The 18,783-nt window shown below is 37.9% G+C and overlaps 1 protein-coding gene across 2 annotated transcripts in view; it reads left to right on the top strand.

The window, feature by feature from the left end:
* ipo11 (importin 11) overlaps positions 1-18,783 on the top strand; it is a 148,136-nt gene that overhangs the window by 112,758 nt on the left and 16,595 nt on the right. For both annotated transcript variants that reach the window (XM_057356365.1, XM_057356366.1), the window contains 2 exons: positions 8,086-8,181; positions 9,315-9,399. In XM_057356365.1, the coding sequence (XP_057212348.1) occupies positions 8,086-8,181; positions 9,315-9,399 (181 nt within the window). The remainder of the gene's footprint in view (positions 1-8,085; positions 8,182-9,314; positions 9,400-18,783) is intronic.

The following is an 18,783-nucleotide window of genomic DNA, read 5'->3' as shown; positions in this document are numbered from 1 at the left end:
TGCTGCAGTTATTTGGAAAGCAGAAAAACTTACGATGACAATAGTAATGGAATAATTTCTGTCCGTGCAGCCGCGACAGAAATGGCAGAAAGATACACGGAAAGATCATTTTTCTATGTGCTCAAATAAGACCTTTAAAGGTCTGTTGACAGAAATGTAATATAACATACATACCTATGTCTTCAGAGATGTATAAAGACCTTACATAATGAAGCGTTATGTTTCTCTTACCTTAGAATGAGTTATTTCCATCAAAATACGCTGCGGGTCCCCTTGCATGGACTTCACCATGTTGTTTTCTACAGTAGCCCTAAATGGACAAACTGCTGCAGGGCTCTAGACTGCGACCAAAATGCTCGCAAATGCGACCGTTTTTTATAACGTGCGAGGTCAAATTTCACAGGGTCGCATTGGTGCGAGTGCGTAAAACGAATTTTTGCCACGCCAAAGATTTATTTTAACATTTAATGTGATTTACGAGTGGTGAATGATGCGCTTGTGATTAGTGCAGGAAAGAGCGAGCAGAGAGCTCGTGCACTCCCTCTGTCTCCAAACTAAAGCGTGTGTTTGACTTCATTCGGTGTTGCGCAGACCGAAACAGCATCGCGGGACAGAGTGCTCCATATGCTTTTAAAACGCTCTCACTGAACAGTAGCTGCATTTACATGGACCAGTGTAATCCGATTAAAAATCCAATCCGAATGAAAACGCTCCATATAAACACGTCAGTCAGATTAAAAATGCCCAAGCCGATTGAAATTTCAGTCGGATTGTAAGGGGTGGTTTATGCCGTTTGTAATCCGCTTGATAGGACATGTAAACACTTGATCAGATTAAAAACCGAAGTAGGAAAATGTGCGCATGTGCAAAGACGACGCTGGCTCGTACAGACGTAAGGGCGTATGACGCACGGAACGGAGCAGCTGTTGCTAAAGAAACCAAACACCATAAATCTGACAAAGCGTTACAAATTTCCATATGCTTGTCATCTCTAAATGAACATGAATGTTTCTATGCATTTAAAATGTCTTAACTGTTTCCCTGTGAGTGAGTTTTTAACCGCAGTTTCTCAGTTCCTTTTTAAACACGACATGTACAGACATACTGTAGGCTAAAATATCTAATCATAAAATTTCACTTATATTCGTAGTAGGCTACCGAACATTTACAGTATTTTATTTATCGTTTACTTACATGTGCTTTGGAAAGATTAACTGTTTTTACCATGTTAAGTCATTGTTACGACCTTGCTTCATTGATATGTAGACATTATTTTGCGGTTTGAATTGTACGTTATTATGCTGGTGTCTGTGACATAAAATAAATACATCTATGCTTACAACATTGTTTGAGTAGCTGTTTTGTGAATATTATAATGATACCCGCGTCCACCGCGCCCGTCTCTGTTTACCGTTAATGCTGATATATGAATCCGCATATTATCACTTCTAAAGTTCGGTATTAGCTGTTGCTAAACATTTATTTTAATTATTGTTTGCCAGCAGACGCTCTGGTGGGTCTTGGTAGTTTTGTCTAGTTCGTGCCATTTGTAAAATAAAATATACACGACATGTGCTTTAAAACACTGTTTTAGTGGGTATCAGTGTGCGCATGTCAGCAGATTATATCGGATTTGAAGCTTGTCATGTAAACACGCACATCAATCAGATCACTTAATTTACCTTTCATGTAAACACTACATTCAGATTGCACAATCTGATTAAATTCAATCCGATGTGTCCATTTAAACGTAGCTATTGATGTCATATTCAGATCATTCTGTGCAGCACTTAATGAAGTCGAACACATTGGTTTCTGAACTGTCTCTCTCCCTCACATTTTAATCAAAATGAAGTCCAATGAAGTGTTTTCCATGTTAACTTCTATCTTTTGCGATGTCCTAACAGCTGTGAAAAACAATGTGCGCGCCAATGTCCGCTAATGTCTGATTCGCGACGTAATAACTCATTTGAACCGATTCATTTTGTTGAAACAACTCATATATCAAACACTGAAATCACGAGACTCACTGTCTGAACCCATCAAGTCCGTCACTCAAAACACCTCAGAACACAAGCGTTCTTAGACCATTTAACAAGAGTGGTTAGTAAGATTAAGTATTTAAAGTTTATGACAATGTGTAGTAAAGTACATACTGTATATAATAATTTAGTTCTGAGTTACTTTTGAGTTTTGAGCTAGCTAATTAAATTTAATTTTATGCGGTAAAAATAAAGAAGACAGTGGCAAAATTACAGCTTTTTGTAAAGAGGGCAATAAATAAGGATTGTGAAGAGTGACAGGTTATATTTGTGTCAGATCATTTCATAGCCAATATATAACTTGAATATAAAACTAAATAATAACAACTGTATAAAATAACAAATACAACGTTTCTTTGCATTTATTTTGGATTTATTGGGCTCGCAAGTGTTAAAGCGCAAATATGAAGTGGTCTATAGCCGACTATTTTAAAAGACAGTGACAAATTAACAGAACGATTCATCAACTGAGGTCATTATGCAAGGTCTTTATCAGAATCAGAATCAGAAAGAGCTTTATTGCCAAGTGTGCTTGGACACACAAGGAGTTTGTCTTAGTGATAGAAGCTTCCAGTGCACATACAGGTTAAAAAAGTGACAAGGCACAGGTAACAAAACGTAAACAATAAATATGTGAGAGACAATACACATTTGGCAAAAAGGACAATACTAGACAAAAGGACAATAGGCAGTATATTGTATGTACAGATGTGCTATATACAAATTATATGGTGTTATATACAAGTTATGCAGGGGAATGTGGATAGCTGAATATTATATAAATTACTATAAAAAAGGGTGCGATCAAATTGTAAGTTGGTGCGACGAACTGAGAAAGTGGGTCGCACCAGTGCAACCAGTGGGAAAAATGAGTCTAGAGCCCTGTGCTGTACAGAGCCCGTTTCGTAGATATATTATCTCCTTCGGCAAAGAAGCGAAAACGTGATAACATCTTAGTTCTGTGTCAGCCACCGTAGTGCTTCGAAAGAGAGGGCGGAGGGGTGGAGTGAGCCATTGGTTGCAATTCGCAACCTCACCGCTAGATGCCGCTAAATTTCATACACTGGACCAAGTTGGGCCAGCTTTGAATAATGATATTGGTGTTTGTCTGCCGATATCTTAAGATAAGATCTTTAAAGCTCTGTTATAAATATGTATATTTGTTTACATTGCTTTTTCTTTAAAAATGTCTTTAGTGTGCATTGCTTGTCCCCTTAGTCTCATATGTCATTTGTCATAAAAGGCATGTAGATGACATATTATGACATGTAGAAATCACTTTAAGCTTTTGAAATGTCTTGATAGTACCATACAAACAAACGCAAAACTTTCTTTCTCACTCCAAAAGAGCATTTATTAAAACTAAGCTGCAAAAACGTGTTATTTTTAGATTTCGTAATATATATATCAACTCTCTTACATTTTAACTCCACCATTTCATTGTTGTAGAGATGAGACATGACCAGTGGTGAAAAACTCTTTAGTGCCAAAAAACTGGACAAACATTGTGCGTTTAAATGGGGAGAAAAATGTACATTTGATCTTAGACATTGTGCCAGGACATACATGACCCCATCATGTGGCTAAACAAATGAGTGATTTTGCAGGTTAAATTACCCAAAACTGCTGGTTTGGTAAAGTCCAGGCCTTTTATTCTGCTCCAAGCTGAGTGATAAGAGATCTTTAATATGTAGCGTCTTTGATGGTTACTGCTACGCTTCTTGTAGCTTTAATATCATTGGATTGAGATAAGATGCTACCCTCTATTATGCTACAAAAAGTCATTTTAAAGTAAACTTTATTAAATGTATACCCGAGGAGTCTGTTTAGGTTTATTTATGGGACATCTGCAGGCAATGTTGTAATTGGCTTTCGCATATTCTTATATTTGCTTAGCTTGACGGGTTTACAAAGTATTTTTAGTCAGCATTTCTGAATGATTTTGCATTGCTGAAAATGTCACATCTCTGAGGTTAGCAAGAGGGGGATATGTTAAAATACGAGCACTTTTCTTTTTGGATTAAGGAATCACTAAATTCCCCACCGAGGACGGGTGACGTAAGGCGACACGTCATGTCACGTCGTAATTTCACACAAGCCTCCTTTCATTCCTGAACGATTTCTTGTTATTAAGTCGTATCGGTTCTGCCCCTCTCCCTTAACAGCTACAATACCTCATCATGTGCCTCCATTTCACCAAAGCAGAGATCTGATTGCTTTGCTCCTGAAACGGTATTGACTGCTTCATTTCAGCCAGCAATGTTTTTCAGATGTTGCACTGACCTTCCTTATCTGGCTTTTCATCGAATGCCGCACGTGAACAGATCCAAAGTGACAGAAGAATCTTCACATGCTTCTAAGTGGAAAGTGGAGGAATGTCATGTGTTTCAGTTCTTATATGTGATGAATGAACCAATTTGTATCAGACATTGGCGGCAGGTTTAGGAGGGTTATATGGAAGGATGTGGTGACAGGAAATTTGGCTCGGGCACACGTGATAGGAAAGAAGTGCGCTAGGATTTATAAAGAACACATAAGGCCAGGACCATAGGATGTGCGAATGTCAAACATAGCTTGAATTTAAGGTTGTGAATGCATTTAAATGCCCACCAGTGCTGCGTCACAAAGCATAAAGCTCTCCTGCATAAAGCCTTTCATCTAATGAATGTCTTTAGAGTTATTGGCAATAACTGTCTCAGATTATGTATGTGTTCTAATGTTCAGATCCCATGAGTGTACTCTACATTTTAACAGTCAGTTAGATGAGGATTGCTGTTAAGCTTATGATTATGTTCTCTTTGCAAAAGCGTTTAAGATTGAAGACGTTTCTAGGCTAAAAAGTCGCTTTCCATTAGTGTCCATCTTTTTTCTAGACGAAAATCTTGTTTTTTCCTAAAAATATAACTCATTAACAGTATTTAATCTAAAAGCTTTTTTATCTCATATACAGTATACATTTCAATGCCCAGTACAGGTACTGGGGTTACCTGGTTGTCGATACTAAATTCAAGCAAAGTGTATTGGTGCCACATTGTGCTTTGTGCTCTCATACTGTATGTTTAGTACAATTTTTAGCGAATGGTCAAATGGACTTTCTTGTGCAAAATGTGAGTCATGGAAAAGCATTAATGCAGATACTGTTGCTTGTAATTAGGCCTTTCACATATCATGTATTTCACAACGCGATTATTGTGGTCAAAAAATCTTGATAACAATATTATTGCAATATCTGTTAGATAAATAAGAAATCAACAAAATCTACATATTGTTTAATTTTGTGTTTTCTCTTTTTTTTTGGCCATTGAATAACACCATTACAACTACACAATAAATTTGTTTTCAAAATATGAGTGTAGTGAGACAGAAAAAGTTTGTAACCATTGTGGCTCTTAAAACAAAAGTTGCTAAATTATTATTTATGAAAATATCATATGTGTAAAATGAACACGGAATCAATAATTTTGTTTATTATATCAAGGCTTTTGACAATACTGATATACAGGTGCTGGTCATATAATTAGAATATCATCAAAAAGTTGATTTATTTCACTAATTCCATTCAAAAAGTGAAATTTGTATAGTGGAAACTTTACACTGGACCTCAAGCAACGTGGATTCTGTGCCTCTCCTCTCTTCCTCCAGACTCTGGGACCCTGATTTCCAAAGGAAATGCAAAATTTACTTTCATCAGAGAACATAACTTTGGACCACTCAGCAGCAGTCCAGTCCTTTTTGTCTTTAGCCCAGGCGAGACGCTTGTGATGCTTCCTGCTGCTGACCAACTTTATGGAGATGCAGATTTCATTTTCCAACAGGACTTGGCACCTGCACACAGTGCCAAAGCTACCAGTACCTGGTTTAAGGACCATGGTATCCCTGTTCTTAATTGGCCAGCAAACTCGCCTGACCTTAACCCCACAGAAAATCTATGGGGTATTGTGAAGAGGAAGATGCGATATGCCAGACCCAACAATGCAGAAGAGCTGAAGGCCACTATCAGAGCAACCTGGCCTCTCATAACACCTGAGCAGTGCCACAGACTGATCCACTCCATGCCACGCCGCATTGCTGCAGTAATTCAGGCAAAAGGAGCCCCAACTAAGTATTGAGTGCTGTACATGCTCATACTTTTCATCTTCATACTTTTCAGTTGGCCAAGATTTCTAAAAATCCTTTCTTTGTATTGGTCTTAAGTAATATTCTAATTTTCTGAGATACTGAATTTGGGATTTTCATTAGTTGTCAGTTATAATCATCAAATTAAAAGAAATAAACATTTGAAATATATCAGTCTGTGTGTAATGAATGAATATAATATACAAGTTTCACTTTTTGAATGGAATTAGTGAAATAAATCAACTTTTTGATGATATTCTAATTGACCAGCACCTGTATAGTGACCGGTAGTTTTATTTGTTCTTTTGGACATATTATGCCATTGTATTTCACATAGTATTAAGCTTTAGGTTAATATGTCACTTTTATTTAAAGTACTAAGATCAATAGTATACAGTATGTGACCCAGTCTGTGAAATCCAGGCTAAAATCTCAAAATCTAATCATGATATTAGGAGCATTAAAGTAGTCATAGCCTGCCATAGTCATGTTTTTTGCTGTATGGTGTTTTTATTTATCAATACTCTGGATCGGTATCGCGTCGATAGCCACTGTAAGAGTTATTATGCACTAAATTTGAACATTTTCTTATGTCATACGATAGCTATATGTGAGGAGAAAACAAAAGATCATTAAGTTCATGAAAACTCTGCTACTGCTGTCATCTGTCACTCTCCATGCAGCATACTCTAGTGTTCGGTGACAGTCAGGACGCTACTCTTTCCAAGATGTTCCAATGTTTTAATTATTCTGCGTAATCACTAGATAAGATTCTTTGGTTTTGTTTAAAAGGATTGTATTTTGCTGGAGTTGGTAATCACTGATGGATTTCTTAGATTAAAGCATTGGAAGCAGTCTGAGTAAAACGCGTGACTCACACACAGTAACTCTTTTTTAAACCTCTGATTAAAAGGCTCAGTAAAATGTTGGAAGGATGCAATGCAATTTATGTATAACATATCTCTTACCTTTGTGTTGTAACTTCAGAAGAAGGTGCGTTAAGCGCATCAAGGCGGATGTATTAAGTGCATCATTCTGTGCCCGGGACACAGTACGTGTAAATAAGAGAATGAATGAAGCGCATCAACCAGCTCCCAGAATGCGCAATACGTGTAGAGAAGCTGATCCATTAAGCACATCATTGTGCACCCGGGATGGGCAATGTGTAATGTACAGTAGTGAAATATTTTCGCTTTTACTCATGTACATTTTTCAAGTATCTGTACTTTGTTTTTACTTTGAAAAAAATGATTGCGCTACATTATAAAGCATATATCATTATGTTCAGTCAACTTTCATAAATACGTGATAGTTTTGTTCAATACAATGAAATACTGTACATGCAATTCTACACTTATCAGGAAAAAGCAGTACTAGTATCGGATCGGTATCGGCCGATCCTTCAGGAATTGGAGCGGTAAAGGAAAACCTTGAATCGGCATACCCCTAGTGTTTATCGCTGTAAATTTCGAGATCAAATATTGACATTTTCACATACAGTATAATACTGAAATGAATGATTTATTGACAGTATACTGTATTATTTTGCAAGAAAGTTCAGAAAGTAGGCTTCCTAAACATTGATTTCAGTCTTTGACATGGCATCACTCAGTCAGTATTAAAGATATCAAGATTATATTTTCACAGAATGTTATTTACATCATGTAGAAGGATTTTATGTACAATGACGTTCAAATTTCGGCTCAATTTTCACTTGCAGGTTCACAAAGCTGTAGTATTAATTTTAGCATTGGCTACAGGCGTTTGGGTATTTTAACACTCCTGTCCGCAGCCATGCAAAGATGAGGTGCGAATAACCCAAAATATTAAATAATATGCCTGTGACAGTAGTGTCATTGCTCATATGCATCTCTTAGAGTTTTGTATAATAAAAGGACTAACGTTTTCCACTGTGATCATTTCTCAGCGTGATCCAGGACAAGTTCTGCGGGATTGTTAACATCAGCGTGGAGGCACTGCACGATGTTATGACAGAAGACCCTGAGACCAGCACCTTTAAAGAGTAAGCTTCATTCTCTCTTTCTCTCTAATGACTCTTCTCCTGCCTAATGACCTGGAACCAATGGCACACACTGTCATGTTACAGTGTTTAATGGCACCTCCTCAATGCTGGCACCACCAAAATCACACTTGACATCAAGAGAGATTATTTAATGGAATGTCTGTTTTATACTTATAGTAGTGATTCACGAAACATTGCAGATTCACTAGACTGATAATGGAAACGAAAAATGTTCATTTTAAGCAGTGAGATTTTATCTTCACATAATTGATAACGTATTTAGTATTTCTGTATAATATTTCATCGAACATTTTAAGCGATTAAGTCAATAAACTGTATTTCATTTGACAAAAACACATACAGTAGGACTCAAAGTGTTTTACATTTTGTACAATTATGTGTGATAAATATAACAGGGACAAAAACTGAAATCTCGCTTTTTTGACGCACAGTATTTGCATACGGAAACAAAATGTATGCCTTTTTTACATTATGACTTTATGACCAGCATCATTTTGTGTGCTGCTTTTTTCTTTTTAAAATTCATGTAGGCAAGATTTTGAGCCTATTTTCTCTATAAAGAAAAGACTGGACACTACAGAAATAATTTAAAAGATTTTAAAAGCATTTTTGGTGGTTAACATTTTAGCGTTTTCCCATCTGATACATAACACTGAAGCAATGGAAAGCGTGTCTGTAAGCAATTTCATTTTGTACACAAGGTTAATGCTTTAAATATAAGACGCCTCATTACACCATCATACTGTATCACTATACCGTGTCATTGTTTTTTATTGTTCGCTTGGTGTCGTAAGCTGCTCATGAAACGTGAATGATATGCAGGGCGGCCAATAATTCATGACTTTAGGATGAGGTGCCATACTCTTACCGGAGGCATTTTATCATTTCCAGGCCGGGTGGATACACAATCTCATACATACTTCAGCGGAGTGTCAAAATAGCATTCATAAATGGAGTGAGAGTTTACACAGTCGGTGCGCAAGGAAAAGGACGGCAATTTAAAAAATGATGTGTAACATGAATGTCATTTCTCTGCTTCGTGCCAGCTCGCTTTTACACGCATGCACGCGTGCTTCTCCACCTAACAACCTCTCTGGTTTCCTGTCCTCTAGTTGCATGCTGATGAGTCACTTTGAAGAGCCGAAGCTGACGGACGATGAAGAGCCTCCGACGGAACAGGACAAGAGGAAAAGGCTGGTGAGTGTTTGACCATTGCTCGGAGGTCACAGATGTTACCAGCTACTATTGATGGCAAGTGCCACCGAGTGGCACGTATTGATGATTTGTAGTGGGCAAACAAAGGTTGATGAAACAGTATGTGAGACTAATTTGAAATTGAGGTTAAAGAATATTCAATATCCCAGTTTTGGCCCAACCAATGGGTGGACTGTCAGTTTCTGGCATATGGGGGGTGTTCTGAAAACATGTTTTGAAGTACCTTGCAATTCCTTTTGGTGACAGTAGTGAATGTATTGAATATTTCATTTACTGTGAAGTGGGATTTTTGAAAGGTTATAAATAAAAATGGCCAAATTTACCTGAGGTGCTGCAGTTAAGTGAGTCACTTTTCTTAATCGTCTGCATAATAAGATGTTCCCAGTAGTATTTGATACTTTCAGCCATTAGCCGGTTTTAAATGAAACTCTGTTATGCGCTAGCAAGCCTTGACCTTTTTTTTTGGTGGGGTTATCTGACTGTAGAGGTTGGAAAATAAATGTTTGAAAGAGACAGAAAAGCAATAATTTACAGTTCCAGTTTGGCTACGATAGACATGTGAAATTACAGTTACAGCTCTTGGTTAAAAAGTAAAAAGAGTTTTGCTGAAGAATGCGAAACTTTTGGATTATGTAATAATCTTCTCTTTTTACACATTTTACTTCGAATCTAATACCAGCTCTATGCTGTACTGTGAACTTTTTTATTTTCTGTTTGGTCAAACAGTGCTTTATTAGTCAAAACTTGTCTGCACACTGACATCGCTGCCGTCCTCCTGAAACTTTGAATCTTGTAACCTTGTCACTGGGTTTTGCAAACATCTAACCAATAAAAGTTTGAAAAAGTGTATTTAGTCATTTACAAAGTACCGTGGTTTTTTTTTTCATTTCCTGAAATTTGGACATCCGAGGTAACCGTATATATATGAATGTGCATGATTATTTAGAAGTTGTAACACAGGTGTTGTGAAGTTGTTGTTAGAAGTGTTTCAGCATTTATTTCATTTGACATTGTACGATTTTCATTCTGCTGTAAACTCTGATCAGAACATTTGGAGCGGTTTGAAACTGATTTGAGCCGACGCAGAAGTCCCTAAAGAGTGCGTGCATTTGTCAGTAAACTGAGAAAGCTGTTCTTTATAGGTAATTGAATCTTAAATCAAATCCAGATGCGATGTTTAACAAAAGTGGAGTCATTTGCATTCTTAATCCAATCTAATTGTCATCAGAGCTCAGCGTGTGAAGTATTATCCACAACTGAAAAACGTGAGATGAAATGCTCTTTCTTTAAAACTAAGATGAACTGAACATTAACAATGTAAAGGAACGGTTCACCCAAAAATGAAAGTTCTGTCATCATTTACTCACCCTCAAGTTGTTCCAAATCTGTATAAATTTCTTTGTTCTGACAGAGAGAAAGATATTTGGAAGAATGCTTGTAACCCAACACTTCTTGGCCACCATTGACTACCATTGTCATTTGGTAGACTATGGTAGTCAATGGTGACCAAGAACTGTTTGGTTACAAGCATTCTTCCAAACATCTTTCTCTGTCTTAAACCAAACAATTAAATTTATACAGGTCTGGAACAACTCGAGGGTATTTTTGGGTGAACTATCCCTTTAAAGGTCAAAGAACTCATGGTTCATTTGTGTCTTATTTTGATGCATTTGCTTGTCTGAAACGCAGCAGTACCTGTATAGCTTTGTCTCGGCAGGAGTAGTAAGCAACAGTGACTGCAGCGCTGTATTGAATTATGTCTGTGCTCCCGCAGCAAGTCGGGACGGTTGCGGAGGGGGACAGGGGTTGTGAGCAGGGAAAACAGATAGAGGAGAAGGACACAGAGAGCAATCAGTCCCCGCGTAACAGGCGACTGGGGCTCAGAGCAGTCAGTAGATAAAGTCAAAGAGATGTATTACGCTACAAATCTGCACTGACACACGGAAGGTGTTAGTTCCTGCCGGTTAATGATGCACAAAATGGATTAAAAGCCAAAAACGTGTGTGTGTTTTTATCGCTGTTCCAGCAAAAATGCACGTTTAGATTTAAAGGGGTTTATTTCAAATAATCACAGCCATTAAGCAGTGGTCTGTCACGAGGTGGATGTTACGAGCGGGACGATATTTGTGCAGTCATCCCACACAAAATTGGTTGCAGCAGCTTTAGTCAGCGGGTGGCTAGCGTGTTAACCTTGTTTCCCAAACTGGTTAACCTGTCAGCGGGGTTGTGACTGATGTCCGCAGTGCATCAGTGCCATTATAAAAAAGAAATGGAACTGAAATGCTTTCACCTTGGTACTTTATGGGCAGGTGGCCCTCGTTTTTTTATTGGATGTATTTGCTGTAGAGCTTCATATGGATGTGTTTTCCACTGTTTTGCCATCAGTGTATTTGCGATTAAATGGATGTAAGTCAGCATTTGCATCTGACCTATGACCTCTTACTGTAAAGAAATGGAAACCTGCCCCAAAGAATGTAAATAAGATGCCATGGTTGATGAATGTCATTCTTTTTAAAATGGATTTGACATTTTATTGGTTAAATAGGTAAAATATTCAATCTGCTTTTATTAATGCTGCAAACTATTAGTGTCAATATTGAGGTTTAACCCCACCCCCTTTTGCTCTCGTCAATAACTTCCTTGTTTTATAATTAGTTTACTGCTGCAGGATTTGAATGTCAATCCAAACAAGAATACTGAGTTAAAACTGTTTGCTTTCAGAGATGCGGTATTGCAAGACAGATGCAGTTATTTAATAAGCATATTTCTCTCTGATCTACTACCCATGATCCTTAGGTGTGCCACATTTTTTGCTTGTTAAAGGGATAGTTCACCCAAGAATAAAAATTCTTTCTTCATTTACTCACCCTCAAATTGTTCCAAATCTGTAAAAATTACTTTGTTCTCATGAACAAAGAGAAAGATATTTGGAAGAATGTTAGCAATTTTCAGTTCCGAGACGTCATTGACTACCACAGTAGGAAAAATTAAAATGGTAGTCAAAGGTGCCCCACAACTGTTTGCTTTCCTACATTCTCCAAAATATCTCATTTTGTGTTCAACAGAACAAAATAATATACAATCATTTTTCCTACTATGGTAGTCAATGATGTCCCAGACTTTAAACTTGCTAACATTTTTCCAAATATCTTTGTTCAACAGAACAAAGAAATTTATGCAGGTTTGTAATAATTTGAGGGTGAGTAAATTTATATTCAGTTTGTGATGAATAATCCCTATAGCAGTGGTTCTCAAACTGGGGGCCGTGGCCCCCTGGGGGACCCCAAGACGGATCCAGGGGGGCCAAAGATTTTGTGGCATTTTATGAAATCTAGAAATGTATCATAGATTTTATGCAATCAAACATCAGAAAAATAAGACCACCAATCAAAAGAATTGATGTTCCTGGATTGTGTAACTGAATATGTTTTTGGTTTAATCAAAATTCTAAGTTTAAGATTACAAGTCTTTATATGGGGGGCCGCAAAGTGAACCACTGCCATATAGGCATTATTTCATGCTCTTCCGGGCAAAAAATATCACACGCTTTCCCACTTTTCCTTAACCTGTGACGCATTTATTTCTTTTTGGAGTTTAGAAAAATGTCTTTCTGAAGTAACCATCACCTGACTTTGTCTGCATTCAGTCCAAGTTTGGTCTTCTCCAACTATTTTACCCAATGATTGCCGCTAAACTATTATCTGCTGTCATTAGCATATTATAGAGAGAAATCAAAGCTAAATTGGAAACTTCAGTGCATACAGTCTTCACTAATGTATTCACATAGCTCAAGATTTCAGGGTTCTTCCAAATTGCATAAAAAACTCTGAGAGCGATTGTGAAATAATGACGGCTTCCTCCGCTATGCCTATAAAAATTTTCAAGCCCGCTCTCTTGCAGTTAGTCTAATTAGATTATTATGCAGTTGTTATCATAGCGTAATAGTAATATGCAAATTTTTGACTAGGGAGCAAGAGGGAGGAAAATTGGATGTGGGAGAAACAGAAATTCACACTGTTTGAGAAGTTTGCGGGTTTATGCAATGGAGAACGACATCTAGTGCCACTACAAAATCCTGAAGTGGACATGTTGTCTTTTGAATACTTGTTCTTTATTAAACGCAATTCTGTACTGTACAAGCCTATAATATGAGGGTCAAGGAATTGTTGACCTTTGTGCGTTTAAAATAAGATTTTACCACAAAAGGTGTCATTTTTTATCATACTCATGTCACTTTGCACCCCTGTGGTGTTATTTTCCTGTGTAAATCTTTTTGTTATTCAGCTTTTGCAATCTCCTTATAGTTCACAGGACTGTCAACATCAAAAGATGCAAAACACTTGTTGAAACAACATAGAGTGAATAAATAATGTTATACGTTAAATTTTGTTGAACCGTTAATTTAAATGCATCACAGCAGTTTGTTTCTCATCAAACTTGTCGACGGCATGCGATTTGGATGGTTTAGTTTGTCACCGTTTTACAGTTATTGTTTTTCCTTCCAGAATGCTCTTTGGTACCGTAGCCATGTCTAAGGTCTTTGACCTTTTCCGCACCTAAATGAAGAGCTCTCAGCACGTCTCAGACAGCTTAACCTTCAGTTTGATGAAAGGACCTCACTGAGAAGCCACTCGAGCATGCTCTGCTCTCTTCTGCTTTACGTGGTCGCGCATTAGTGCAGCTAGCATAACAGCACTCTGTCCTCCGCAGCAGCCTCTTAGCGTCGAGCAGCACCTCTCTTTCCTCAAGTGACTGGAGAGAGAATCGTGTCAACCCTGATTTGACTCAATTTGAGAAACGTTGGAAAGATGTTTGCGTGATATTTATAAGTACCATGCAGAGGTGATCTTTTTTTCACGGTAGCATTTTTGTAGTCGGTCTACGGTGCTTAAAGGGGGCATGCAACGCTGTTTCATGCATTCTGACTTATTTACAATGTTAAACGTGATGTCTTCTCATACGTGACATGGTCATCTTGTCAAAAAATGAGTTGGACGTATGACTTAGTATTTCTGTGCTCGATACACTCCCCCAGCATTCGTATAGGTTTCGGAAAGTTTTTTTTTAACATGAAAATCCGTTTCGTAACGACTTTTCTTAGTCCCTTAATGGGCAATTCTCCCGGAAAAGCACACAAGGTGCAAGAAATTGCCTGCCCTTCCGTCAGCTGATGAGCGAGACCCTCTTACGTTCCCCATCAAGGTTGGCTGCGCTGCGTCAAGATTGGCTGCGCTGTGTCAAGATTGGCTGCGCTGTGGGAAATAATCGTACAGCTGTATCTGTCTTTTATAGATTTGATCAAACTAAAGACTCTACAGATATTTGAAGGGTGCGATACTATTCTGTATGGCATGGGTCTTCAACTACTTTGCCAGTTTTTTTTTACCATATCCTCATTTCTTCTGTTATTTTGTATTTCTGTTATTTATTGCATTTAGTTTTTTTAGCTTTTATACTGTTTTTGTTGCTTTTACTAATTGGTCATATATTAAAACATGCACACAAATATTGAATTCAGTATTTGGTTTTATATATGTTTTTTCAAGAAAATATTTGTGAAGATATTTGGTTGAATTAATGAAAGTAAAATCAATAAAAGTAAAAACGCTAATACATTCAGCACAACAGTAATCCCTGCCCCTTGTGGCGTTAAACTGGCGTTTTATAAAGCAAATCAATTGGTATGTGCAAGAAACTGAACGCTAATACGCTATTATCACATCATTCCAATCACAATCATGTGCCCTACGCACTTGGAAGGTCAGACCCTTTGAAGTTTAAGTTCTGGAGGGAGATTTACAACTGTTTTCATAAATATAGCCTTTTAAATCATATATAATGAATGCAGTAATAAAAACAATACACTTTTTCCCTTATCCGAGACAACCATTCATGCGGTGTACCCTTCCTGCAGTTACTTTCAAGGGCACAAGACGCGTTTGGAACGCAACCTATCGCGTACGCAAACCAACTGCCTGTGGCTGTGGATTGCCGATTATAACTTTGTAAATAAAATTAAGTTTTGTACCAATACTGTTTGGTTACCAACGTTCTTCAAAATATATTTTTTTGTGTTCTTCAGAGGAAAGAAAGTCACACAGGTGGAATGATATACACTGCGTTCCAAATTATTATGCAAATTGGATTTAAGTGTCGTAAACATTTAATTTTATATTGTTCAATTAAACTTATGGATGGTATTGTGTCTCAGTGCTCTTTGGATCACTGAAATCAATCTCAGACACCTGTGATAAGTAGTTTGCCAGGTGAGCCCAATTAAAGGAAAACTACTTAAGAAGGATGTTCCACATTATTAAGCAGGCCACAGGTTTCAAGCAATATGGGAAAGAAAAAGGATCTGTCTGCTGCCGAAAAGCGTCAAATAGTGCAATGTCTTGGACAAGGTATGAAAACATTAGATATTTCACGAAAACTTAAGCGAGATCATCGTACTGTGAAGAGATTTGTGGCTGATTCAGAGCACAGAAGGGTTCGTGCAGATAAAGGCAGAATGAGGAAGGTTTCTTCCAGACAAATTCATCGGATTAAGAGAGCAGCTGCAAAAATGCCATTGCAAAGCAGCAAACAGGTATTTGAAGCTGCTGGTGCCTCGGGAGTCCCGAAAACCTCAAGGTGTAGGATCCTCCAGATGCTTGCAGTTGTGCATAAACCTACTATTCGGCCACCCCTAACCAATGCTCACAAGCAGAAACGGTTGCAGTGGGCCCACACATACATGAAGACTAATTTTCAAACAGTCTTGTTTACTGATGAGTGCCGTGCAACCCTGGATGGTCCAGATGGATGGAGTAGTGGATGGTTGGTGGATGGCCACCATGTCCCAACAAGGCTGCGACGTCAGCAAGGAGGTGGCGGAGTCATGTTTTGGGCTGGAATCATGGGGAGACCGCTGGTGGGCCCCTTTAGGGTCCCTGAAGGTGTGAAAATGAACTCTGCAAGGTATGTAGAGTTTCTGACTGAGCACTTTCTTCCATGGTACAAAAAGAAGAACCATGCCTTCCGTAGCAAAATCATCTTCATGCATGACAATGCACCATCTCATGCTGCAAAGAATACCTCTGTGTCATTGGCTGCTATGGGCATAAAAGGAGAGAAACTCATGGTGTGGCCACCATCCTCCCCTGACCTCAACCCTATTGAGAACCTTTGGAGCATCCTCAAGCGAAAGATCTATGATGGTGGGAGGCAGTTAGCATCAAAACAGCAGCTCTGGGAGGCTATTCTGACATCCTGCAAAGAAATTCAATCAGAAACTATCCAAAAACTCACAAGTTCAATGGATGCAAGAATTGTGAAGGTGATATCAAAGAAGGGGTCCTATGTTAACATGTAACTTGCCCTGTTAGGATGTTTTTGATTGAAATAGCTTTTGATTTCAGTAAATATGACCTCCTAATGCTGCAAATTCAACAAATGACCATTTTCAGTTTTTTACAACCTATGAAATGTTTTCAAACTCTGTTGTGCATAATAATTTGGAACAGTGCATTTTGAGTTTTTCATTTTTTAAATAAATACTGTTGTCAGTGGGAGGTTTGTTCAATAAAATTCCAAATGTACCCTAACTGTTGATTACTTGAAAATTATACTGACTGTCATTTGCATCGACAAATTAGGAAAACCAGAGAAAGATATCATTTGCATAATAATTTGGAACCCAGTGTAAGGGTGAGTAAATTATGAAAGAATTTAAATTTTTGGGTGAACTCTCCCTTTAACTAGGACAAACTGGTATTAATTAACAGGAGTCATTGGGCACGAGTCACCATTGACACTGAATGTCAGGTTCCCCTGGGGGAGGATTTCACGCAATTAGTAAATATAAAGTCACTTACTATGCTAAATGGCAAGTACCTAACCGAGAAACAATTCCTGTATGTCAATAACAGGTCTCTGTTTTTCCCTTGTGTAAATGATTGTTTTTAATCTTGTGTTTCTATAGTAGCAGATTTTTTTACTGCGTTGCTGCTGGGCCGGTTATGCTAATTTTGACCTTTCATAATCCCCTCCTTCAATGGTATATTTAGTCACAAGAAATTTCAAACAACTGTTAAATCGTAAATGTTAACTTCATCCAGACCTTTGAAAAGACTTAATTTGCTTTTTTTGTGTGGTAGACAAGGGAATTGTAATCCAGATTATCCAGGCGATGTCATATTTCAACATTTTGACAGGCTGTGTTTTTTTTTTCGACAGTTCATATTAGATACAGTATTAGTCAGGCTTTTGTAAAGTTTAATGTTTAAAGAAATCAGCAATAATGAGATAAATTATTTGGAGATGTTGAGATAGATTGTAATCTAATTTTGTGTGTATGATGTTGATATTGGTTTCAATAACTTGACTTCCGCTTGCGCGGTCATGTTGATTACTGCTGGGAATAAAGCAGATCAATACATGGACACTTTTATTGCACAAAGGGTAAAATTGTAAGGTCTGTCCTTCATTCAGCTGTCAATTGTGTCATTCGTGGTAGGGATGCACCGAATGTTCGGCCACCGAAAATGTTCGGCCGAAAATAGCAAAAAAAAACGCAAGTTCGGTGTTCGGCCAAATATGTGAAGTGCCCGAATAAATTTTACCGAACATGACTCGTGATACGATCAAGCAGCAACCAGCGCAGAGATAGAGAGAGACAGAGACGCGTGCGCTTTATTACTGCCGCAAACATTTTGGCAGTGCGTGCGTGTGTGCGTGGAGCATTTTAAAGTGTCAGAGAAAGACACAGCACGGGACTTGCCGCACAGAAGTAAATTTCCGAATGAAAGCGTCTTTACCGGTCGGTAACTTTACTTCAGACGGAAGCGGGCTGTCTGACAGTAGCCCCGCCGCTCGCGACATCCTTTGACATTCAACAGTCAGCTTTTGTGGGCGGAGTTTGGAGGAGAGACGTGAACTGAAATGGTTGTCAGTCAGCATCAGTCAGAATTGCTTGCATTGGATGTTTTTTTTTTCTCAAATCATTTTGCAATGTAGCCTATAATAATCCAACAGTTTTAGTTTATTCGTATTTTTAGCTTATAGGCCTAATGTGGAATGACACTTTTTAAAGAACTGTTTTGTTTTCGGGGTACAGAGTAACTTACATTACATTCTTTTAGCAGTCAGTTATAGGCCTAATTAATATAGGCTATTCATGAAGGGAGAGGGCTCAATTTTTTATTTGAATTTACTTTGTTTTGCTCAATTTTATATTAAGTTGTATTGTATTTTATTGAAAAGCAAGACAAATTATAAAAAGCACATTTTGACTATTCAGTTTGTGCAATAGTGAAAAAATTGCTTAATAAATAGAAGAAATGCGAAAAACCATGTTCGGTGTTCGGTATTATTCGGCCTTCGGCC

This window comes from Triplophysa rosa, linkage group LG17 (genome assembly GCF_024868665.1).
Source record: "Triplophysa rosa linkage group LG17, Trosa_1v2, whole genome shotgun sequence".
In the NCBI taxonomy this organism is placed as follows: Eukaryota; Metazoa; Chordata; class Actinopteri; order Cypriniformes; family Nemacheilidae; genus Triplophysa; species Triplophysa rosa.
The sequence above is the reverse complement of the archived record's forward strand: the minus strand, read 5'-3'. Positions and strand labels throughout refer to the sequence as shown.